A 19,477-nucleotide genomic window follows, 5' to 3' on the forward strand; every position below is an offset into this window, starting at 1 on the left:
TTAGGGAAGGTTTTACTACATGTATTATTCTTCCTATTATGGAAAAACATGGTGTCAATTGAAAATATTGAAAATTATAAAGGTCAAAATGTAATTTACCCTAAATGGCAAAGGTAAACACAGACGTGTTTTTCATTCAACTCTAGTCGACTCGAGTATATAAGTATCATAATACATTATTCGAATTGCAAGCAAGTTTTATCGAGTTTTTATTTATTTATTTTAATATATTTTTATATTATGAAATTATATTTGTACTCTTATTAGATAGAGAGAGATTAAGTACGAATAAGCTTAATCAAACTTAAACTCGAGTTTGAGTATTGAGTAGCTTAATTAAATCTCGAGTTGAGGTTTAATTAACTTAAAAATTGATATTCGATCGAGCTCGAATTAAGTATTGAATCTTGAATTTCAAGTCAAACTCAAGTTGACTATTATCCAAGTTTGACTAGACTTAATTACACTTGTAATTAGCAGCGGACAGAGTACTAATCTTCGTAGAGTCAAGAAGCCGCCACGTGTTAGAAAGGGAAAAATGATAAGGGTTCAATTGAAATCATTTAAATTTCATAAGGGTCAAAATGCAAGTTACTCCAATTAAAGTAATGTTTACATATGGATGACATCAAGAAGCCTACGCCGAAAAAGCAACATTAAAATAATGAAAAAAATACAAAAAAAACGAAAAATGAACTAAAACGAAATCAAAACGACGGCGTATCATTTCTGCGCCAAAAGATTTTTTTTATAATTATATATACACACGTTTACAATAATCGCTTTCGCTTTCCCCTTTTTTTTCCCTAGAAAAATAATTCTGATTTTGATCTGTGCTTGACTTGGTTGATTCTCAGGTAATTGAATCCTTAATCTCTTTAATTTCATCTTATTTTACCTTAATTTCACTTCAATTTCGGCTGTTCTTTCTTATATTTCTCCATCTCTAAAGATAGGGTTTTCATTCATATGCCTAGTTTTCAAATTTTCAAAAATTTCCTTTTTCCTTTTATATTTTTTAATTATTTTTCATTCTTGGATAGGAAGAGAAGTTTTTGTGCTTTGTTTTAGAGTTTTCGCTCCTTTTTTTTGGTGAAATTGAGCTTACAGGTTTTTTTTTTTTATTCTTTCTTATGATTGTAAATTTAATTTTGGGATTTAATTGAACTTTTTTGGGGATTTTTATTTGTGACTTAAAATTCAACGAATTTTACTGCTTTAGTACTTTTAACAAGTAGAAGTAGCAAGAGAAGAAGATATAGTTAAGGTTTAGCATTATAGGAGAGAAATTTCTAGTCTTTAAGTATATTTTAATATAGGCAGTTGTTCAGTTATATGTTTAAAAGGGTAGTTGATACAATTTGCTAAGATTCTGTTTGATTGTTGTTTTTTTATCACATGAAAAGCTGCTAAAAAGCAAAAGAAACTGGTAAAACTGGAAGGCAAAATTATCATTGATTCAAGAATAGATAATTAGCGGAGGAGAAATGAGTTACTGGACTTTTGTGGGTAATTGTCTCGTGTTCATGTCTGCAGATTTGGCAGTTCTAAGTCAGTAGCTTGGCAGAGAGAAAAAAGAATGTTGAATTCTGGGAATAATTTAAGCCGAGGGAATGCGGGGTTGTCATCAGATATGCCACCATTACCTCAGTGTTTGCCTTTGGAACCGATTTCATTAGGCAGTCAGAAATATACACGGTCTGGAGAGTTAAGCCGGGTGTTGGGCGTTCCTCTTCGAAACAGTACATCAGAGGATCATTCTTTTGGAGTTTCACACCCTAAGCCTTCCCCTCCAGTGGCAACAGAGGAGCTTAAGAACTTTAAGGAAAGTGTTCAAGATACCTCCAGAAAGGCCAGGTACAGTCTTTCTTCATTATTGCAACCATTAAGAAAGGCTAAAATTTGGAATGTTCTATATTTTATGGAATATGGTATCCTGTATGAGTTAGTATAGTGACTTCTCATTGTAATTGTGGTGACAGGGGGGCCTTTAATGTTAATTTGGTAATGGTAGGAACTGCCCCTGGGAACATAATGGGCAAATAACAATCTGCCTGGTATAAGATTAGTTACAATGCGTGCAATGCTCATGTATTGTGATACATTTAAGATATTATCTTTGCATGCAATCTAGGCATCCATCCTCGGGCATGTCCTTGGAACCTGAGTATGTAGATGACTGTCTCGGATAGGAAGTATAGAGCTTTCCTGCAAGTCAAATGGTTCTTCTCGCAGTTTTCTTACTGCTCATGTACTCTACTCCATGCATATTTTATCTGGATCATGATGATGTTACTCATAAGTCATATGATCAGTTTTTAGTTATTGAATCTACATTGTCTTTCTAACAGGGATAGAGTAAAAAAGTTGCGAGAGTCAATTTCTAAACTTGAAAGGTATAGAGAAGCTTTAAGCTCAAAGAAGCGACAACGAAGTGATATTTCAAGTGAGAGAACAAGTGGAGTAAGTATCACGAAGATGGGAAGCCAGATTCATAGAAATGGTCATGACTTATTGACTCAAAGATTGGAGGATAGGCCGAAGAGTATGGGGCTGAACAAACGTGTTCGCACATCAGTAGCTGATTTACGGGTTTGTGTTATACTTATATTGCTGGAATACCTATTTAGTCTTGGCATGCATTATGGAAAATACTTTTGGTGAATTACCTTGTGATTTCCATAGAAAAATCGGTTGATCATTGCTTAGTGATGCATCAGGGCTTCACTCATTTTATTTAACAATAATTGAATGTGCTATTTTATGCACAAATAAAAGAAAGAAGACAAAGTGTGCCTGAAACTTAAAACATAGCTTTACTAGACCCTTACTTTTTCTCTTAATTTTTTAGCTCATGCTTCATTAGTTTTATTCCTTTCTCTTGTTTTTTCTTCCTTCATGACACAGGCTGATAATAGAACTGCTGTGAATCCAAGGCAGCAGGGGACAATAGAAAAGGATGGTGATGTGCCTCCAGCCATTAATGGTGGTTCTGCTCGAATTGAAGAAAAGATCCGTAGATTGCCAGGTGAAGGGTGGGAGACAAAGATGAAAAGGAAACGATCTGGTGCAGCAGTAGGAAATAGAGTCGCTGGTGGTGATCGAGATATAAAACGAGTTATTCAACCAAAGATGAGCTCTGAATCAAAGTTGAGATCATGTGATATACAGGGTTTTAGGTGATTGTCTAGGACTGAACTTGCTTCCTAGTTGTAGGTTTAAAAAAGAATTCCATCTCATATTTCTGGAAAGTGGGTATATTAGTTTTCAACTTGAACTGTATAACTGCTTGTTTTCTGGTGTGGCATTTTTGAATGCTGGATAAGATATTTTTGTTTTCTAACGCAAATGTTGTAAGATTTCTTCTCCTTTATCTCAAGGCCTCGTTGCTGCAATTGATTATTCTTCATGTTTAGTCCTTTTGTTTATAAATTATGTGATTTTGTCATTTTACAGCCATTTTTCAAACATTGTTCTCAAAAAGCTTTTTCTTACTGTTATGTTATTTGGTCTCATATGCATACAGATCAAAATCTTCCCCAGGAGTTGGTGGAATTAGGAAGTCAGATGGTTCTTTTGAAGTAGCTGGTTCAGATGCCAGTACAGTGCTCAGGAATGAACTGGAGAGTACCTCTATTCCTCGAGATCGTGCAGCTATGCTGGAGCAGAGGGTTGTAGTAAAAGCAAATACCAAGTATGTGCCTTCTCCGGTTAAGTTCTAGCAGTCTGTAGTGTATATGCAAGGTTTCTTTCATGTATGATATTCTTTTTAATGGTTTCTTCTCGATTATTGATTCTTTTAATTGCTCTATACATCAGGGCAACTCTCCAGGATGACAATCAAGCAAGTGGCCCAAGTACAATGCTAAAAGGAAAGGGTTCTAGGGCACCACGTACTGGTTCCATTATGGTGTTGGACTCATCTTCTAAAGGTCACCTCTTATCTGGAGCTTTGCAGGGCTGGGAACAGTCAAATCTAAATAAGACCCAACCATTAGGTGTTGGTAGCAATCAAAAACGTTTGATGTCTACAGGTTCTTCACATGCTATGTCTCAGTGGGGTGGTCAGAGACCACATAAAAACTCACGTACAAGGAGAGCAAATTTACTGACTCCCACTTCTAATGCTGAAGCTCAGATTTCAAATCAAGGCTTCGCAACACCTGATTTTGGTGCTAGGGCATCTATCGGAACTGGAGGGTCAGTGCTAGGCAGCAATGTAGATAATGTTACACCCAGAATTAAGAGGGAACCTGAGAATGTTTCTTCTCCATTTGGGTTTTCTGAGAGTGAAGAATCAGGGGCTGGAGATAACAAATCAAAGGAGAAAGGAATTGATTGTAGTGAGGTTACTCTGCCTGCATCTCAAAAAGCTGGGTCTTTCTTACTGCCCACGAGGAAGAACAAAATGTCTACTATTGAAATTGGAGATGGAGTCCGAAGACAAGGAAGGACTGGAAGCAGTACACCATCCTTGACTAAACCAGGTGTTCCTCCTATGAGGGAGAAGTTGGAGAATATTACAACCAAGCCAATACAAAGTGCAAGATCTGCTTCTGATAAAAATAGAAGGTTCTTAAATATTTTTCCACTACCCTTTTGGTATTAGGTTGTTGATTTGTCTTGAGGAAATCTGATGAATAAATCATGTTTCTGTTGGTTCAGTAAGACAGGTCGTCCGCCTTCCAAGAAGCTGAAAGATCGGAAGGCCACAGCTCGTGTTGGGTTGGTACAAAATAATGTCTCTTCAGATTTCACAGGTATTTGCTAGGTCCATGAGATTTACTAAGCATTTCCCAATCTTAAAGCTGTGTGTGAATGATAAGATTCTTATCCACATCTCCGTGATCGGACATTATCATTTCTACAAATATTTGCTCTTAGTTTAGCTATCAACAAGTTGTATTTGTGTACTTGCATGAATTTAGTATTTTCTTTTAATGGAGACTGTTTTTTGTTTATTTAATTTTCTAATTTGGAATGAGTTTTTGAATCACGATAATCTGTGTTCATATGCCTCTAAATTTTGTGAAATAAAGATGTGGGTGCAAAGATCCTTGAAAGCTCCTGTTCTATATTTCTAATGACAATGTGTATGGGATGACATGTTCAGGTGAATCTGATGATGATCGGGATGAATTATTTGCCGCTGCCACTTCTGCTCGTAATGCTAACAGTACGTATCTCTCTCCAGTAATAGCCCTGTCCCCACCCAAAAGAGAAAAAAAATAGAGAAGAGAAACAAATGCCTTTAAAGAATTGAGCTTTTGTTGTGGTAATCCTACCTTTTACTTGGTTTGACAGGTCTTGCTTGTACTGGTCCTTTTTGGAAGAAAATGGGATCAATGTTTAATTCTGTCAGCTCAGAGGATACATCATTCCTTAGACAACAGGTAACATATGGCTCCTAACAGATTTTTTTACTCATTGACACTTTGGGTTTAGTTAATCAAAGTTTCCTGATCTATTATTTTGACGTTGAATCAGCTAAATTTGGCAGAAGGGCTTGATGAGAGTTTGTCTCAGATGTTTGGAGATGGATATACTGTTTTGGTAAACTCCATCATCTTATGTATTTCTCCCTAAACCAAATATCTTTTGATGTAAACTGCCAAGTTTAAATGAGTTTATAAAAGATTTAAGAACAGATGAAGGGATGGCTGTATATAAGTTTTAACTTCGTTGGCAAATATTGATACGAGTCCTTTCATTTCCACAGGGTGGTGTGGTGCCAAAAGATGCGCCTACTTCTGTTGAAGAAACGGCTAAAACTCACACTTCAATTGGAGGATTTGATCTAAAGCAGTTTGACAAGGTTACTCCTTTATGCCAAAGGGTTCTTTCTGCTTTGATAGAAGAAGATGAAAGTGAGGAAATTTACAACCACATTGAAGCTAAGAATATGTCCCTTCACTATGCGAGTGATGATTCCCATTGTGGTTCATGCAACCAGATGGACGTTGAATCTAAAGATCGGGACAGGATGGAATCTGAAGTTGAGTCAAATGCAGATTTTCAGTGTCAGAAGAACTCTCTGTTAGACAGGCTCTCTTATGATGCGAGTGTTGCATCTAACACATTTAGGAACTCCAGCATGTCTAATTCGTTACATAGTAGTGAAAGGTGGTTAGGAGAGGATGAATGTTTACATTCGGATATGGGGCCGGTGAGTGAAATATGTTCAACTGACCTGGGTCAGGTCCTACCCAAGGAAATAAATGTTTCTGCCGTTTCTTCTTTGGATGGCCAATATCAATTTATGTCTATGGAGGACAAGCTTGTGCTGGAGCTACATAGTATTGGTATTTATCCAGAGACTTTGGTGAGTTTTCCTTGATACTTCTGTCTATTTGATGTCAAATATTTTCGTGCTCAATCATATATGATTAATCTTCATTTTCGAATTTTCTGCCTTCGCCTTTTTGCAGCCTGATTTGACAGAGGGAGAGGAAGCAATAAATCAAAATGTTGTTGAACTTAATGAAAATCTTTATCAACAGGTTCAAGTCTATTTCCTTTTTTGCTAAAATGAAATTTCATTGTTCTGATGTTAAGTAACATATAAAACATTTTTAGCTGCCTTTTTTACGTTGCATGTTTCTGTATATTTGAACACTTTGTTTTATTAATTTTTAGATTCAGAAAAAGAAGAAAAAGTTGGGGAAGATTGATAAAGCCATTCAGAATGGGAGAGAAGTAGACAGAAGGTACAATATAGATAATTGTCTTATAGCTATTTTGTTAGGCTTACAGAAAAGTGCTTCAACTAGAATAATGTGGTTTAATCTGCAGGAACATCGAGTATGCTGCAATGGACCAACTAGTACAAATGGCTAACAAGAAACGTTTGGTAATTCTCAGATACCTGATGCAAGTCGTTTCTAATTAATATCTAAAGCGGATTAGGTTTAATTCTTTGCCTTTTATTGGCCAGTATATTATCACTTTTTATCTCGATTATTAGATTTACATGTTTCTCTTCACATGGTTGCATGTGAGAATCATTCTGTTCATTTTTTTTTTTTTTGGGGGGGGGGGTGGAGGTATACGCAGCAAGGACACAACATGCAAAGCTATGTGCTTTTCAGCTAAAATTATCAAATATCTACTTTACCTTGCTGTATATTTAGCTTGCTAATTTAGCCCTATGACATGAATAATGCAGCGGTTTTTACGGGAAAATGCCAATGCATTAGTAATCTGGTGTTGGCATTTCTTGTTGAATTTACAGAGCATATCCCTTTTAATGAGCGACTATTACATCTCATGCCATGATATTGAATGAATTATGCAGGCTTGTCGTGGGAGTAATTCATCAAAAAGTGCAGTTCGCAAGGTTTCGAAACAAGTTGCATTATCTTTTATTAAGCGAACGCTTGATAGATGTCGGAAATTCGAACAGACGGGCAACAGTTGCTTTAGCGAACCTGCATTACAAGATATCATGTTTTCTGTACATCCATGCAGCAATGAAGCAAAATCTGTTGAAGGTATTGGCTCTGGAACTGCTAGTAATACTTGCAACGAAACATCGAACCATCAAGCCGAAGCCAGGGGCTCAGGTACATTTGTGTTGGCATTACATGCCTATAATACTATGTTACTTGAACTCGAGTGTGTTGGATACCGGCATTTATGAAAGCTTATTCTTGTTCATTTCACTTTCTGTCTCAGGTGCTGTTTGTGGTACTTTTGAGAGGTACGATTCTCCAGATGCCCTTCTGGCTGTTCACTCGACAGAGCATGCTGTTTCCAAGTACGGATCTACATTGAACAAAGGTAGGAAGAGGGAAGTATTGATTGAGGATGTAGTTGGGAGTGCTTCTTCTAGGGTAACACCGGCTCTTGATGGCACCGCCGGAGGACTAAGGGGAAATAGAAGCGAAAGAGATTCAAGAAATACAAGTTCGGTATCCGGGGCTGGTCGGACATCATTAGACGGTGCCAAGGGTGACCGGAGAACAAAAGCAAAGCCCAAACAGAAGTCAGGGCATGGATTCAACGGCAGGCTCTCGGATCCTTTGCTACCACCTTTGGCTAATTCTAACAAGATGACTGAAAGAGAAGCTAGGTCATTATCTCCAACCCCGAGTAATGTTCGTCCGAAAGAATCGGACGAACCAGATGATTTCGCAAACTTGCAACTAAATGATTTAGATCCTATGGAAGAATTGGGTGTTTCAAATGACATTGGTGGTTCCCAAGATTTGAGTTCATGGCTAAACTTTGATGAAGATGGCTTGCAAGACCATGATTCAATAGGTTTAGAAATACCAATGGATGACCTCTCAGAGTTGAAATTTGCATTTTGATGGCCCATTTGATGCAATCTGATCAAGTAAGGACTAATTATGATTCATTTTATATATAATAGATGTCATATGTATGTAATTGAAGAATTTTGCTGCTTTAATCCAATTAAATTTACTTACCTTGTCCCTTTTTTTTTCATTTACTGGCTCTCTGGTTGTTCTCGATTTCGATATTTGGCAAATTAGTGTCTTTTAAAAATGAAGCAATTTAATCCTTCTCGCAATTGGTCATTGTATTCATTTCTTTGGTTAATTTAGTTTATGATTTGAAATGGATAAACAACATCTAAGATTATTAAATTATTAGTAAATTTACAGTTTGATCATTTAACTTTAAAAAGTTAATAAAATGATCATTAAATTATTTGAAAGTTTTCATTTAAATTATCAGGTTGTTTAAATTATTATTGTATGATTTTCTTTATTTGCATCACTTGCATTAATAAAAAGCTTTCCTCTTTTTGACGGTTTGGGTTTTTATTATTATTTGAATCAAAATTCACGAGGTTCATTATTTTCATTACCAGTTGAGTGGTTTTAATATTTATTTTGTTATTTTTTGGGTCATTAACATTTATGTGACTACTAGCGTGGTAATTCACGTATATTTTGTAAAATTAAAAAAAGTAAACAAATTCAAAAGAAGTTCATAGAAATGTTTAAAAATTTATCTATGTTGTGAAGTATACGTAAATTGCCATGATGTGACATCAATGCTATTAGAATTTTAATAATTCAGTCAATTTTTCTATAAAAAAATTAAACAATTTAACTAAAATTTAAAGATTAAAGGCCAAAATGACAAAAGAATAAAAATAAAAACTAAAATGACAAAATAAATAAATGTTTCTATGCCTAAATATTAATAACATTATTCAAATTGTGTCAATCTAAGCTTAAAGTTTAGTAGATCCAATATTTTTATCACACCAAATTTCAGTACTATAAGGTTTTAACCATATATAATCGAATGCTCTTATTATCAACATAATTTTGTTAAAAATCTGGTTATTATACGATATATATGTGGTCACGTTTAGTAACTATTTAGTTATTATACAATAAAATGAATAGAATTTTTAACAAAAAAATTAATTTACTTTTTAATATAACGAACAAACACTAATTTTCACATTTTTTGAATGAAAAAGGTAAAATGCAATTTGACAGGGACCTCCATGTTAGTTTTACTCCTCTCTCAAACTGTCAATATCACGAGATTTCAGTCAAGCTAGTTAAGTAAAAAACAATGACTAATAAGCCTTTAGTACTATCCATTTCGCCATTTGTACGGACCTCACAAAGCTTGTACGTTGAGACTTCAATGGAGACTGTATAGTGAGAAAACTCTTTACTAAAACAAACCAACCAAAAGATACGGTTTTTAATCAACAACCCCAATTCAAAGCAAAAAAGTCTAAATCCCAAAGTGAAAAAGATCCCGGTTCTTTATTTTCTATTTAATGATTTTCATGGAACTTTAAAAGTAGTGAACACCCATCATCTTCCATTGTTGAACCCTTACTTTTTCAGGTCAGGTTCCTATGGATTATTGTCTCATTTTTGGGTCATCATTGTTCTGGGTTTTTGATAATATTTGTGGGTCTTTAATTCCTTTGGAGATTTTTTTAGCATTGTGTTGAGAATAGTAGAATTTATGTTTACTTTTGCCTTCTTTGTATTTTAATCATTTGGGTATTAGAGAACCAGGTTTGGATTTTGGATCAATGATAGCATTTGGGTTTTTATGCTACTAATATGGCTACTTGTGTTGTAACATTTGGTTCTCAGTCATCTACTGGAGTGCTATCCTTTTGGAGAGACTATAGTTTGAAGGAGCATATTGTTGGATTTTTAATTCATTGCTGATGATGTTTAGCATTGTGTTGAGAATAGGAGAATTTAGGTTATGGTAATATGCAAGTCCTTGTACCAGTAGTCAGATTGCATTTTGTCATTTGTATTAAAAAAGAAATGGTTAAAATTAGTCATTATACATTAGATCAAAGAGCAAACTTATCATTCTGTTAAAAACTCAATCCATTTCTACTGTTAAGTGATATGTGATTGATAGAGCAAAATGCCACCTCAGAATGAGGTACATGTGGAATTTTTACAATAAATAGAATTTTTACAAGACTTAATTTACCCAATTTTTTGAGTGGAGGGGACAAAATACAATTCAACTCCTAATACAAGGACTTCCGTGATACTTTTACTGGGAAAAAAGTTATGTTTACTTTGCCTTCTTTATCTTGTATATTTTCTTTTAACAATGTGGAACTGTATTTTAACCAGGTTTGGAACAATGATTGGTAACCTAATGTTTGGCATTTGAGCATATTGGTTTTAAGTATATATCTCTTGGAATTTGGGTTTTATGGCTACTTGTGTTGTAACATTTGGCTCTCAATCATCTATTGGATTGCTATCCTTTTGGAGAGATTATAGTTTAAAGGAAAGGTTGATTAATAAAGCTAGTTCCTTGAGATATTTCAATGGTGTTGCTTACAAAAAGCAAACAAATTTGCTAAGTTTATTGAACTTCAAATGTTGTGTTAATTCTCACAATGTTGGTCCAAATCATAGTAAAGAATCTTTCCTTGATTTACACCCTAAGAAATTGAAGCTTAGTGGTGAAGAGAATGATGCAATGTTTTATTCTACAACCATCAACGAGAGTTTGAGAGAAACTTGTAATCCAAGTTATAACTATGGTGAAGCTAAGATCAAAGTTGTTGGTGTTGGTGGTGGTGGGTCGAACGCGGTTAATAGGATGGTCGAGCATTCGTTGAAAGGGGTGGAGTTTTTGATAGTTAACACTGATGCTCAAGCCTTGAAGATGTCTCCTATGTTGCCTAATAAGTGTTTGCAAATTGGTCAGGAGTTAACTAGGGGTCTTGGTGCTGGTGGTAAACCGAAAATTGGCATGAATGCCGCGAATGAAAGTAGAGAAGCTATCGAGGAAGCTGTTCATGGTGCGGACATGGTATTTGTGACGGTAAGTTGTATTTTGTTATGTTCAATTACTGTTTTAGCGATAAAAGTATCATGAAGGCCATTATACTAAGAGTCGGATCGCATTTTGCTGCCTCTACTAAAAAATGGGCAAACTAGTCCCTATATGTTAGGTCAAATAGCAAACTAGTCATTTTGCTAAAAATTTCATCCATTTCTACGGTTAAAAATTGGTCCCCATGTGTAACTGTCTTGTTATTCGTCAGTCAAGCCAACTTTTAATAGTAGAATTGGATGGAATTTTTAATAGAAAAGACTCTTTGATCTAACATACAGGGGACTCCACGGTACTTTTACCCTTTTTAGCTGATCTTTGGGCTAAACAATATGGTATCTGACGCTCTGCTGTACTAATGAAGATTTTTGTGAATGAACTTGATTTCTCTAACATTTTGATACCTTTTAAAAACCATATATTCAATCTAAAATGATAATGCCGTTCAAGCTTTCTAATTTTTGAGGGTGCCGGAGACCTGCAGGCAGGAATGGGAGGAGGAACTGGCACCGGTGGGGCTCCGGTAATTGCCGGCATAGCAAAATCAAAGGGAATCTTAACCGTTGGCATTGTTACGACACCATTTTCTTTCGAGGGCTGGAAGCGAGCGGTCCAAGCTCAAGAGGGAATTGCAGCCCTTCGTGAAAATGTGGACACACTTATCATTATTCCTAATGACAAGTTGCTGGCTGCAGTTTCACAAGCCACCTTAATGACTGAAGCATTTAATCTGGCTGATGATATACTCCGGCAAGGCGTTTGCGGTATCTCCGATATAATTACGGTATGTATTCCAAATAAAAGAAAAAGGATATTTTTTATGCCTAGCACAAAATTATATCAAAACAATAGATGAAAAATGAGACATGTCCAGTAGAGGTTTCCTTGCATTCATCTTTTCTTATTCTGATTCGGGTTTATCAAATCAGATTCCTTCATCGATTCCATTCGGCATTTTTATGTTACCGTCTGCCTAACGTTTTGCAAAACTCATATGCAGATTCCAGGCTTAGTTAATGTTGATTTTGCCGATGTGCATGCTATCATGAAAGATGCAGGCTCTTCCCTTATGGGGATAGGTACTGCAACTGGTAAGTTTTAGCTCTATAAGATAATTGATTGCCATATCTCACGGACTATGTTACTTGGACTTGCATTCGAGTGTTGGATATGGATACATGTCCAATATATATATTAATGGTAAAAGTATTATGGAAACCCCTGTACGAGGAGTCAGATTGCATTTTGCCCCTCAACCAAAAAATGAGCAAATTAGTTCTGTATGTTAGATTAAAGAGCAAGTTGGTCATTCCTGTTAAAAATTTCATTTATTTGTACTGTTAAAAATTGGCTTGACTGATAGAATGACTAGATAGTGAGACATGGCGTACCACGTGTACCTTATCCTGATGTACAATGATCAATTTTTAACAATAGAAATGGATGAAATTTTTAACAGGACCAGTTTGCTATTTGATCTAACATATAAGGACTAATTTGCTCATTTTTTAAGTAAAAGGGGCAAAATGCAATCTAACTCCTAGTATAGTGGCCGCCATGGTAATTTTACCATATATCAACACAGTGATAACTAATCACATTAAGCTAAGCTGCAGGCAAAAGTAGAGCCAGAGATGCAGCATTAAATGCCATTCAGTCGCCGTTACTCGACATTGGGATCGAAAGAGCTACTGGTATTGTCTGGAATATAACTGGTGGAACCGATTTAACTTCATTTGAGGTAAGCCATAGCATTTTGGTTTTGTATAATGTGCACATTTTGTTGTGGGGGATTGAAATGTTAGCCTTTTTTTTATTCTTGTAGGTGAATGCTGCAGCAGAGGTTATATATGATCTTGTAGATCCTAAAGCAAATTTAATATTTGGAGCAGTGATAGATCCATCACTATGTGGCCAAGTAAGTTTCAATTTGTTAGAATGATAAAAGCAGAGCTTAGTCTTATAGTTATACACTAAAGAAAATAAGACATGAAAATGGTGGTGGTAGGACGGTGGAGGATACGGTGCCGAAGGGGAACACGGAGGTGGATTTGGATGTGCCAAAAGGGCACATGGATATACCTGTTGAGGGGAAAATGTGATGGAAGCTAATGTGACGGTTCATTTGGTGGGCTGAGAGCCGTAAGGTGATGGTGGAGCGAGAGGGAGGAAGAGCGAAGAGGAAAGAAGGATGGTGGAGCTGGTTGGAGAGGGGATCCCTTTGTTAAGGAATAGGAGAGGTGTATAAATGGGTTGAGCGCAGTACTATGTGGGCGTGTCCTGATTGATAGGTTTGTCAGTCATTGGTCCCTACTTAGGTTGATAAGATGATGTGATGTTATCAAATTGCAAGGTATGTGAACAAGATGAAGTGATATTATTAAGTTGCAGAGCGTGTGAGTGACAAGTGATTGATATCTTATCCAAATGGTTAAGTTGTTAGGAACAATTGATTTGTGTACTTCTGACAACCTGATAGAATAGTTCCCTTAGAGAAAGAGAAAAACACTAATGAATATATAAATGAATGTTGGTAATAGACAAAAGCTTCCTTATGCTTGTAGCTCAGCATAACTCTGATTGCCACTGGATTCAAGCGTCAAGAAGATGGGAAAGGCAAGGCAAGTCTTTTCTCACATTACCTCTTTCCAACATTTTGGTCTCACTTCGGGTCAAACTTAAGCATGATATTAATCTTATATACGCTTATTAAAGTCCGATTTAACCTGCCAATAATTCTAAATGGGTAGACTAAGTATCAAGTTCATTTTTTTCTTTTTCGGGTCAAATTATGCTATTAATCTCTACTATGCTCTTAAGTTATAGGTTTAGTGCATTTATTTTAATTTAATCAATTTTAGTTCTTATATTTTTCGAATTTTAGAATTTCAATCTCGACTTAAAAGGTAGCATATAAATATGTTTGGTTAAATTCTACTATTAATCTTGTACTATGCATACAGTTGTAGATTCGGTCTATATTATCCAATTTGATCATTCTTAGTCTCAATATTTTTCAAAACTTGAAAATTCAGTTTTAACAGAATTGGCTATTGTTAAATCCATTAACTGACTTTTTGTGAGTAATAAATGAAAATAACAAACTGACATATCATTACAAATGTGATAATATATGTGTTTTGCCGCATAAAATATTGAAAATATTAAAACTTAATGGATTTAAAATTACTGTTTAGTTATGACTGAAATTTTAAAACTCGGAAAAGTATTAAGAACTGAAAATTATTAAAATTTAAAGTTCAAAACTAAATCCACAACTTACGCATAATACATAAACACAAACACTAATAACAGTCAGGTTCAAGCCCTTGAAATATTGAATCTCAACTTTGTTCAAAATTAAATTTTCGAGTCTAATATTTATATCTAAATTCTCTCTGAAAATATATGCAGGAAAATGAAGGTGATGTTTCTAATAATTTTAATAAGCATTTTCCATTTACCAATGATGGTTCATTAGAGATTCCCAAGTTCTTAAAGAAGAAAGGCCGTTGAAGTTCAGGTTATTTAAATCTCTGATTTTATTTTCCTGAAAATATTGTAAATAGCTTCTAAATATGCTGAAGTTCATTTTCATGTCTGTGGGGTTCAAATATGAATATATATATATATATATATAATATTAGTATGTTTATTTTCGTTTTTATGTTTTTCAATATATTATACTCATCCTTATATATAATAATACGGGTGATAATGAGATTTTGATAATGTTGGTAAAGATTGAAGTCTCGAACCTTGAAAGCCTAGGTTTTGCGATGTGTGAGTCTCTTTCCCACTATATGTAGTATGCCTTATGTGAATTTTGTCTAGTTTTTCGTCTACTATACATTGTATTGATTGATGCTACGCTCTATTATAGTTGGTTGGATAAGTATTTATATTTGTAATGTCTTGTATTAGCGAGACTTAGTAGCTAATGAAGTTTCGGCAACCTTGGCAAAGGTTAAGACTTCAACACCATGAATGTTTAAGTTTGAGTTTTATTATGTACAAATATTATGTGTGGATTTTTTTTTAATTAAGAGTTTTAAAATAATGGTGTTTTAGGGTGGAATATCACAATTTGTTTTTTGATTAATTTTATATAAAATATTAAAAGAAAAAGAAAAGCATCATCTAATAATATAAAAAAAATATTTAGTCATTTCATTGAAATTCAGTTTAAATATATATAATTATAATTTTATTACCACTAAGAAAGCAACTCCTTAAACCCCGCCCGGCATCATACCCATGTTCTTTTGGTTGGTTAAGATGGCAAACTTTTGGTTATATTCTATTAAAGGTCCCTGTATTATGTACTCTTTTGTAAATTTAGTCTTTTTTTATTATAATTTGATTGTTTTTCCCTACTTATCGAAATGTGTATTTTCAGTATTGAAGCTAGCTTCTTTTGGTTAATTTCACCAAAATTCTTGATGAGCTCTTTTTCTCATCTTATCATTTTTTTGGTTAATACTCACGTACACACGATAGGGACATACTTACATCACACATGCACACATTATGTTAAAAAAAAGAGCTGTCCAAATAAAGGACTACCACTTGCTCCTTTGGAGGTTCGAACTCGAGTGAGTTCTTAATTACGCAGCATATATATCAGTATTTTTTATACTATTAGACAAATATTATACATTTTTCTTTTTTTTTTATCCTTTTTAAACATGCGGAAAACCAATTATATATATATATATATATTACATCATCACATATTTAAAAAACTAATTTGATGGAATTTTTGGAAAACAAAAAATATACATTTCGAAGAGAATAAAAAAATCAAATTATAATAGAGAAATTAAATCTATAAAAAAATTATTTAAGGACTATTTGTAGAATTTGGAACTTCTTTTGCATGTGGGATGATGAAGTCAATATTTTTCTCTACAAGTGGAGAAGCCTGTTGGTATATACCAAATACACATTATGATAAATTAAAAAATTCTGGCATCTCTAAGCAAGCCGACCTTAGCTCAGTTGGTAGAGCGGAGGACTGTAGTGGCAATCATGGCTATCCTTAGGTCGCTGGTTCGAATCCGGCAGGTCGGAATTTTTTTATTTTTTATTTTAACTTTTTAGGTTACAATTTGGTAGCCAAAATTGATTTCAGTGTTTAATTTATACACGATTTCTTTTTCCTGCTATTTGTATTTGGCTTCAATTTCAATATTCAATTTGGTACCTAATTTTTTCTCCTAACTAAATATCTTTACAATTTGGTACTTAAATTTGATTATCACCTAAGTTTTTTCAATTTGGTACTCAAATTCTTTTTCAAGCAGTTGCATTTGAATTGAATATTCAATTTCATATTTTTAGTTTTCTTTTATCTGAACTAAATACATTTTTACTAAAACACGTTTAATAAATATTATTATTATTCATTGAGCCGTATAGAAATAATGCATTAAACCTTTTTTATTGAAAAAACCATGCCGCTAGTGATTGGCCATTTTGCCGGTCAACGAGTACCAAAAGCCAAAAACCCCTCCAAGCGCACCAAGAGGTTCACTGCAACCCAACTCTCTCCCTTAATTTATGCATTAGTATATATATACATACATACTGAAGTTGGCAACTGAGTTGAGCTGAGGTGATCCGACCCCCTCATCATCACATTCACTTTATTTAGGCTTCCTCTTTTTTTTTTTTTTGTATAAGTCTCAAAGAAACTTAGACCCCTTCGTATTCTCCGCTCATACCCCAAATCCCCATACCCCTTCTGTAAGCTCTCTATCCCCTTTTTCTTCATCTTTGCTTGTGTGATCTGTTTTTCTGCTTTTGAAATCTGGGTTTTCTTCCATTTTTCTTGTTTGATCTTTTACAAACTTTGGGTGCTTTTTTTTTGGGGGAAAAAAAGTTTGAAACTTGAAATCCAAAAGGAAATAAAAGAACAGACTTTTTTTTATCTTTGGGGTTTGATTAATTGATCCATTTTCATTATTATCAGTCAATTTATTTATTTTTTTATGTTAGTGAAGGGTGAAGAAGTTTTTGTATTGATTCACTTATCATTCATTTTGTATTTATTTTGTCTGTGACTTGTTTGCCTATGGGGGTTGATGAAATTGTAGCCTTGTTTGATGAGTTAAGGTCTGTTTTAACACGGATTTCGGCTAAGTGTTGGATACAAGCACATGTTTATGCATATAACCGCGCCCGAATATCTGTTGGTTTGCTTATGATGCAATTCAGCTTCTTTATTGGTTGTAATTGTTCTATTATGTTGCTTGGGCTCGGGGACAAAACACATCGTTCGTGCCTCTTGGCATCTTGGAATGTTTATAGTTCTTCGAGATTTCGAAACCCAATCATATACATAGCTTCTTAACCAACTGCTAAATGCCATTATGTTGCTTGTGATATTAAAAGTTTTAAGACTCTTAACAACATATTACAGTTGCTGATAAATGATCTTAATTCATTAGTCATTGTTTCACTACTTGGAGCCTGAATATTAGCTTATTATGTTGCTCGGGCTCGGGTATAGAATACACTGTTCACACCTTTTGACATCTTGGAATAGTTATGATTCTTCGATATGTTGAAACACGATATTGTATAAGTCTATATGCCATTATGTTGCTTGTGATATTTTAAAGTAACAGCATATCAAAATTGCTGGTAAGTGATCTTAAATCATTAGCAATTGTCTCATAATTTGGAGCATGAATATTAGCTCATCGGTCCCAGTTTTTCTTTTAATTATTGCTATTTGCTTAGCTTGTATGTATGTGTGTATGTGTGTTATGTGTGCATGTGTGCATGTGTGTGTGTGTGCGTGTATATCTATCTGTGTATGTGTTTGTGTGTGTTCATTAGTCATTGTCCAATAGTTTGCTTGCCTTGTATGTATATATACATTTGTATGTAAGTAGGTATGCATGCGTGCATGTATGTTTGTATATATACATATGTATGTATGCATATGTGTTTGTATGTGTGTATTAGTATATGTATGTGTTTGTTAAATGCTTGTATATGTCAACCACTTGACAAACTGACCATTGTTATTTAGGTTCAACAGCAAAGATGGCAACTGTGCGGGTTACCTCCTCTAGTATCGTTCAAGCTTCAATCCCGAACCGATTCACAAGTGCCATTGTCAAGGCCCCGACTTCTCTTGGATCTTTTAAGAACATCTCCAAATCTTTTGGCTTGAAATGTTCCTCCAATCACAAAACATTAATGGCAGCTTATAAGATTAAGCTTGTAGGACCGAATGGTGAGGTGAGCGAGTTTCAAGCCCCTGACGATCAATACATTTTAGATGCAGCCGAGGAAGCCGGAGTTGAACTGCCATACTCTTGCCGAGCTGGAGCTTGCTCCACATGTGCCGGGAAGATTGTGTCGGGTTCAGTTGATCAATCGGACGGATCCTTCCTTGATGAAAAACAAATTGCCGATGGTTACGTGCTGACTTGCGTTTCGTACCCGACCTCAGATTGTGAGATCCACACTCACAAGGAAGCTGATCTTTACTAGGTATTTAATGGTTTGAAATCAGTAGAATCTATCTAAAAAAACCCAGAAATTTCATCTGAATTGGGTGGAAAATAAAGGGTAAATGACTAAATGTTTATCTGGGACAATTTGTTGCTTAATATGCTTAGTGTTTGCTCTAAAGTTTGTAGCTGAAATTAGGGTTTCAATAATATTTGTGGATTTGCCATAGAAAATATATACCAATATTGTCTTTTATGATCTAAATTGAGTTTAGAGTTTGAGGTTTGAGATTTTAAGTTTGAGTTTGGGGTTCAGGATTTGGGATTCAAGGTAAAGAATTTATCAAAACATGAAAAATTTTGTTAAAATACCATTAAATAATTGGAGGATCATAGATGATATAGTGATAAGGGTCCATAAAACAAATTCCTATTGATTAAGCTAATAGATATGGTGATAAATTGTTTCAAAATTTAAGACTAAATTAAATTTAAGTTATAATTTGTGGATGTTTAGTATAATTAATTTGATGTGTAGATTACACTATTAGGAAAAGGAAACTCAAATTTAAATATTAAAATAAATTAATAAAAGAAAAATGATATTATCAAAAACGGAACCCTAAGAAAATAATTTTCATAAATATGAAAATTCGACCCCACATAAATTTTAAACATAATTA

At 34.4% G+C, this 19,477-nt stretch overlaps 3 protein-coding genes and 1 non-coding gene across 10 annotated transcripts; all 4 read left to right on the forward strand.

Moving 5' to 3' along the window:
• Positions 1 to 743: 743 nt before the first annotated feature.
• On the forward strand, positions 744 to 8,431 carry LOC105790015 (uncharacterized). Of its 2 annotated transcripts, XM_012617389.2 has the most exons (17): positions 744 to 857; positions 1,537 to 1,857; positions 2,352 to 2,592; positions 2,908 to 3,179; positions 3,527 to 3,694; positions 3,820 to 3,932; positions 4,035 to 4,572; positions 4,666 to 4,760; positions 5,114 to 5,176; positions 5,305 to 5,393; positions 5,488 to 5,553; positions 5,720 to 6,322; positions 6,429 to 6,500; positions 6,637 to 6,707; positions 6,793 to 6,850; positions 7,295 to 7,562; positions 7,675 to 8,431. In XM_012617389.2, exons 2-17 carry the CDS (start codon positions 1,580 to 1,582, stop codon positions 8,310 to 8,312), a joined length of 3,633 nt encoding a protein of 1,210 aa, XP_012472843.1. In that variant the 5' UTR covers positions 744 to 857; positions 1,537 to 1,579; the 3' UTR covers positions 8,313 to 8,431. The 2 variants fall into 2 exon arrangements, with proteins under 2 accessions (XP_012472843.1, XP_012472840.1); XM_012617386.2 differs by having other exon boundaries at positions 3,820 to 4,572.
• A 1,144-nt stretch (positions 8,432 to 9,575) lies between these two features.
• LOC105790016 (cell division protein FtsZ homolog 2-2, chloroplastic) lies at positions 9,576 to 15,272 on the forward strand. Of its 4 annotated transcripts, XM_012617391.2 has the most exons (8): positions 9,576 to 9,845; positions 10,611 to 11,313; positions 11,810 to 12,109; positions 12,326 to 12,416; positions 12,942 to 13,066; positions 13,151 to 13,243; positions 13,890 to 13,946; positions 14,740 to 15,272. In XM_012617391.2, the coding sequence occupies exons 2-8, from the start codon at positions 10,693 to 10,695 to the stop codon at positions 14,839 to 14,841; spliced, it is 1,389 nt and encodes a 462-aa protein (XP_012472845.1). In that variant the 5' UTR covers positions 9,576 to 9,845; positions 10,611 to 10,692; the 3' UTR covers positions 14,842 to 15,272. The 4 variants fall into 4 exon arrangements, with proteins under 4 accessions (XP_012472845.1, XP_052490347.1, XP_052490350.1 ...); XM_052634387.1 differs by having other exon boundaries at positions 13,890 to 15,272; XM_052634390.1 differs by lacking the exon at positions 14,740 to 15,272 and having other exon boundaries at positions 13,334 to 14,025.
• A 1,039-nt stretch (positions 15,273 to 16,311) lies between these two features.
• TRNAY-GUA (transfer RNA tyrosine (anticodon GUA)) lies at positions 16,312 to 16,398 on the forward strand. The gene is given in 2 exon segments: positions 16,312 to 16,348; positions 16,363 to 16,398. It is a non-coding gene; the product is annotated as a tRNA-Tyr (tRNA).
• A 376-nt stretch (positions 16,399 to 16,774) lies between these two features.
• LOC128031876 (ferredoxin, root R-B2-like) lies at positions 16,775 to 19,059 on the forward strand. 3 transcript variants are annotated; one of them, XM_052634620.1, is made up of 2 exons: positions 16,775 to 16,855; positions 18,368 to 19,059. In XM_052634620.1, the coding sequence occupies exon 2, from the start codon at positions 18,382 to 18,384 to the stop codon at positions 18,832 to 18,834; it is 453 nt and encodes a 150-aa protein (XP_052490580.1). In that variant the 5' UTR covers positions 16,775 to 16,855; positions 18,368 to 18,381; the 3' UTR covers positions 18,835 to 19,059. The 3 variants fall into 3 exon arrangements, with proteins under 3 accessions (XP_052490580.1, XP_012472849.1, XP_012472850.1); XM_012617395.2 differs by lacking the exon at positions 16,775 to 16,855 and adding an exon at positions 16,906 to 17,073; XM_012617396.2 differs by lacking the exon at positions 16,775 to 16,855 and adding an exon at positions 16,910 to 17,073 and having other exon boundaries at positions 18,377 to 19,059.
• The last annotated feature ends 418 nt before the right edge of the window (positions 19,060 to 19,477 follow it).

Source organism: Gossypium raimondii, chromosome 8, assembly GCF_025698545.1.
Source record: "Gossypium raimondii isolate GPD5lz chromosome 8, ASM2569854v1, whole genome shotgun sequence".
NCBI classification, from domain to species: Eukaryota; Viridiplantae; Streptophyta; class Magnoliopsida; order Malvales; family Malvaceae; genus Gossypium; species Gossypium raimondii.